This window comes from Mesitornis unicolor, unplaced genomic scaffold, assembly GCF_000695765.1.
Source record: "Mesitornis unicolor isolate BGI_N332 unplaced genomic scaffold, ASM69576v1 scaffold2981, whole genome shotgun sequence".
Taxonomy (NCBI): domain Eukaryota; kingdom Metazoa; phylum Chordata; class Aves; order Mesitornithiformes; family Mesitornithidae; genus Mesitornis; species Mesitornis unicolor.
Window position 1 is genome coordinate 12,884 of NW_010164262.1, and position 4,015 is coordinate 16,898.

The following is a 4,015-nucleotide window of genomic DNA, read 5'->3' on the forward strand; positions in this document are numbered from 1 at the left end:
AAGTGAATTAATTAATTTACGTGAGTTGTCTTGCTGCCTGTGGAGGGGTTCTGGCCACTGCGCTCACCTCTTACTCCACATGGAAGTTTTCCTAGGGTGCCCAAGCAAACGGTATGTGCTAAATTTAGCATTACTGAGCAAGATTTAACTCACTGGAGCTAGTGACCAGCAGACTGGTCTCAGACTCCAGTGCTGGTAATTTTCTGCCCAGAGTACAGTTAGCAATAATTACCCAGTATTCGGTGAAAACCACAATATCCTAGAGGAAAAGTCTGTGCATTTCAGACTGGTCGTCCACAGAACAACTCTTATGTTTATGACAGACAAAAAGCAGGCAGGTTGCTGAACTTTTCACTGAAAATGCATTTTTCAGTATCTAGTGTGCACCAACTGTAGACTAGAATGTCCTGGGAATTAAAAAATTAATGGGCTCAAAAATGTCCATGCTACCTTCATTAAGCAAAATAAAACACCGTATACAAAATAGAGAGGTTCGATAAAGCAGGAGAGAAGGTCTTTATGAGACAGTGAACACTAGAAAATACTAAAAAATGGGAATACACCAAGTTGCCTTCTGGGGTGAATAATAGAATTGTCTAGGCTGTTCTTGAAATACATGTTGTATACATGAAGCAGCAGTACAGGAAAAAACAATACAAAGAATGTTTGTGAATCCTAAAACCAAGACGACATTTGAGTCAGTCAACCAGAACTAGAGCAGAATAGGCAGTGGACAGCCTCAATAACTCAGTAATGAGTTAGCTCTGAATAAGCTGGTTTTTGAGCCTTTTTCTGACACCACAACAGACCCTGTTGACATATCTTGAATGACTAATTGTATGTCATCAGTTGTGTCCACAAAAAGGGAAACCACACTGAGATGAGTCCCCAGGGCAAGCATTTTAAGAATATATGAGGTGTGCCTCAAGATTTTATGGCACCAGTTTCATTTTGATTAGTAATGACTTGAGCACAACATTTCTCATGGTCTGTCTTTGGTTCCAGGGCATTCTGTGATAATACCACTCACACGATTCATTGCCCAAAAGAACAACTAAGATTACTTGGTACACAACTAGAAATGCAATGAGAATTTTGAAGTTCTAATTGCTCTTCCAGTCTGCTATTGACTAAACAAACTCTATTCAATGTGATTTTCTTGAAGCTGAACCTAGTCAATAATAGCATAAGACTCTTTCCTCCATATTAACCTGGTTGTTAATCTGTAGCAAGACAGCAAGGATTCTTTGCCCGTCTTTCCTCCTCAGTACACAATGTTCTTTCATTTTCTCCAAGCCTCTTGTGAGAGCAGTAATGAATTCTTGTTAGTGTTTACTAATGTAAATTCATTCTTTGTTATCCCTGGGAGAGGAGGATTAGCAAAGTGACAGAACTTATTATTTCTGGTATTGCTATATAATATTTATTTTTATTCAGTCCTTAATTCTGTAGTATGTCCCACCAAATGAAATATACGTGCATATAAGCAAAAACCAAGGAAGAGTTTTTTAGCACAATGCACAGAAATACAGTTATGGTTCCTATTAACATTCAGAAGCGTTGTACAGCTTTATCCTCGCGTGCTATATTAAAAAAAATAATCTAAATCTGAAATAATTTCCGATTTAGAGGAAGAAAGGAATTACAACTTCAATTTCATTTTCTGGAAATGAAAGCAGCTCCCTTGGAGCATATTTTTAGGACTGGCTAAAAATTACAATCTGTGCAATTATTTTACTCTACTGGGAATGCTTGGTATCTCTTTTAAGGAACTTCCATGTTTAAGATGAAGTTCATAAAATACACAAAGAGCATTTTAGGAAAGCTCTTAAAGGACCTATCTTTGAATAAATACATCAGCCAAACTCCTCTCTCAGCCACAACTGAAATTTAGAAAGCAAAGTATTTACAGAGATGAGAAGAAAGTGAGAAATTACAGTATACACATAAGATTCTGAAATTAATGGATACCCAAAAAAACCACAGGACCAGAGCTTAAAATGATCTCTGCACATGAGTTAGGCTGCACACACCAGTAGCCACATGCAGGTCAGTTGGACCATACACACACAGAAACTATTTCCATACATGAAGACCTAGGATATGTTGTGATTAATATATGCTAAGATCTCTTGCCTTAGAGCTAAGTGACCATTCTGATTAGCAGTATCTCTAAATCAGAAAATCCCCTCCTAGATCTCTGTGCCTATGTTCCAGAGGACCCAGCTTCTGTCTTTCAGGCTGTAGAGATCCATAGTTTCCATTCCCATCATTCCCACATCAGCTTCCAGCAATATGGTGGCTGCCACAAAAAAATAACGTACTGAACTAATTGAGTTACTGTATTACAAAGAAATGCAATCCATTCACTAGAGATGAAGTTTAGAGTTAAACCGTATTACCTTGTGGCTTGATAATGTGACTGAGAGAGGGATAGAATACCCAGAGCTGTGGGCTGCCAAAGGTCTTTTGGAAATGCTTAGAAAAGCACTGAATCTCTTGGTCTGGTATCAGGGGAACCTCAGTTAATTTTATAGGCTCATGTTTCAGATCTGTGTAATTCAGTCTCAGAATTAAGCTATTGTGAAAAAAAAAAGGGGGGGGACACTTTCAAGCTTTCCATCTCACCAAATGACTTTCCTTGCCAAAAAGAAAAGACAATGAAAATTTCTCTTTGCTCAGGGACTGTTGCTCAAAATTCCATTAATACTGAAGCTTAACTGAGATTTCTCAATCTTCCACAAGATCGTCTCCTTGTATTTGTATCACTGGGAACCATCTGGCCTATTGCCAGAAATAGGACTGAAAGTTCCTCTTCCAGGCCATTGTAATTTGGCAAAATAAACATTCTTCCACTCTACTGAAATACAACTTATCCTTTAGAACTACAGATCTTGTCTGCTTTTTAATACCCACCACACACAGGGAGCTATCCTTGTGCAAGACAGCTAACAAACATGTAAGTTTAAGCTGCTGCCCTAAGGAGCTTACAGAATTTATGATTTATCTGCCATCACTGCAGAGCCTTTCAAAAGCAAAGTGTGCTTAGACATTCTTTGCGGTAGTCCCCTCCTACAACCAAAAATGCGAATAGAAATGAAGTGCAAAGAAACTTTATTTTTCAGTTTAAACAATTTGCGTTAGAGGAATCTACACTCGCATTCTACAGGTCAAAAGCTACATATAAAAGCAGAATCTTTAGTATGGCCCACTTGAAATAAAAGTGGAACATGATTCTGTGCTTCAAATAACAGTCAAAAACATTTTAAAATTACCCCTCTGTATCAGAACTCTGATTTTGATTTAGAAATAAAAACATGGAAATCAAATTTTGAAATGTGTACCAAAAATCTGAATTTCACTGCAACAGTGAACTATTTACTTCAAAGATATCGAAGAGCTTAGAAATCTCTTTTCTGTTACGCAGTGCTAAAATCACATGTAACGAATGGAATTAATCAACTTCTAGATTACTCCGATATCACGCAGATTAGAATCCGACCAAGAAAAAGTCACTCACGATGTATTTTTTTGCCACAGATTTGTAACTCCAGTATAACGCAACAACAATCTGCCCTACCTGGGTATCCACTGTCGATATAAGGCTTAACAAGTTCTCCAAGTTTTGTCTTGCCTGCAACAGTTTCCTTTAGCAGTTGCCCACAGCAAACTAACAGGAAGGAAGAACAAAAAAGACACAAGGTTAAATTTTAAAAAGGAAGCAACAAAGAAAAGGAAAAAAAACCAAAAAGCTGCATACTGGAATAAGGTCACTGAATAAAATAAAAGTTGTAGGGTTTTTCAGTTTGTTGTTAGGATATTTTTTTTTTGGCCAAGCAGAGCAAAAAGCAAAGAGACTGAGCAGGGGAGAATACTGAATAAAAAAGAATACATTTGGCAAAGAACATATTAAAAAGAGAGATAGAGAGAAAGATATTAATCAAATATGTTTCTGAAATAACTCAAGGGACTGCTAGTGGATTTCACTTTTTATAAACTTATAATTACTGAGTAA

At 37.2% G+C, this 4,015-nt stretch overlaps 1 protein-coding gene across 1 annotated transcript in view; it reads right to left on the bottom strand.

Moving 5' to 3' along the window:
• The window catches only part of AK8 (adenylate kinase 8), a gene marked incomplete at both ends in the record, with an annotated part of 40,091 nt that overhangs the window by 9,676 nt on the left and 26,400 nt on the right, over positions 1 to 4,015 (bottom strand). Inside the window, one exon of the mRNA XM_010194233.1 lies at positions 3,581 to 3,670. Within this exon, the coding sequence (XP_010192535.1) occupies positions 3,581 to 3,670 (90 nt within the window). The remainder of the gene's footprint in view (positions 1 to 3,580; positions 3,671 to 4,015) is intronic.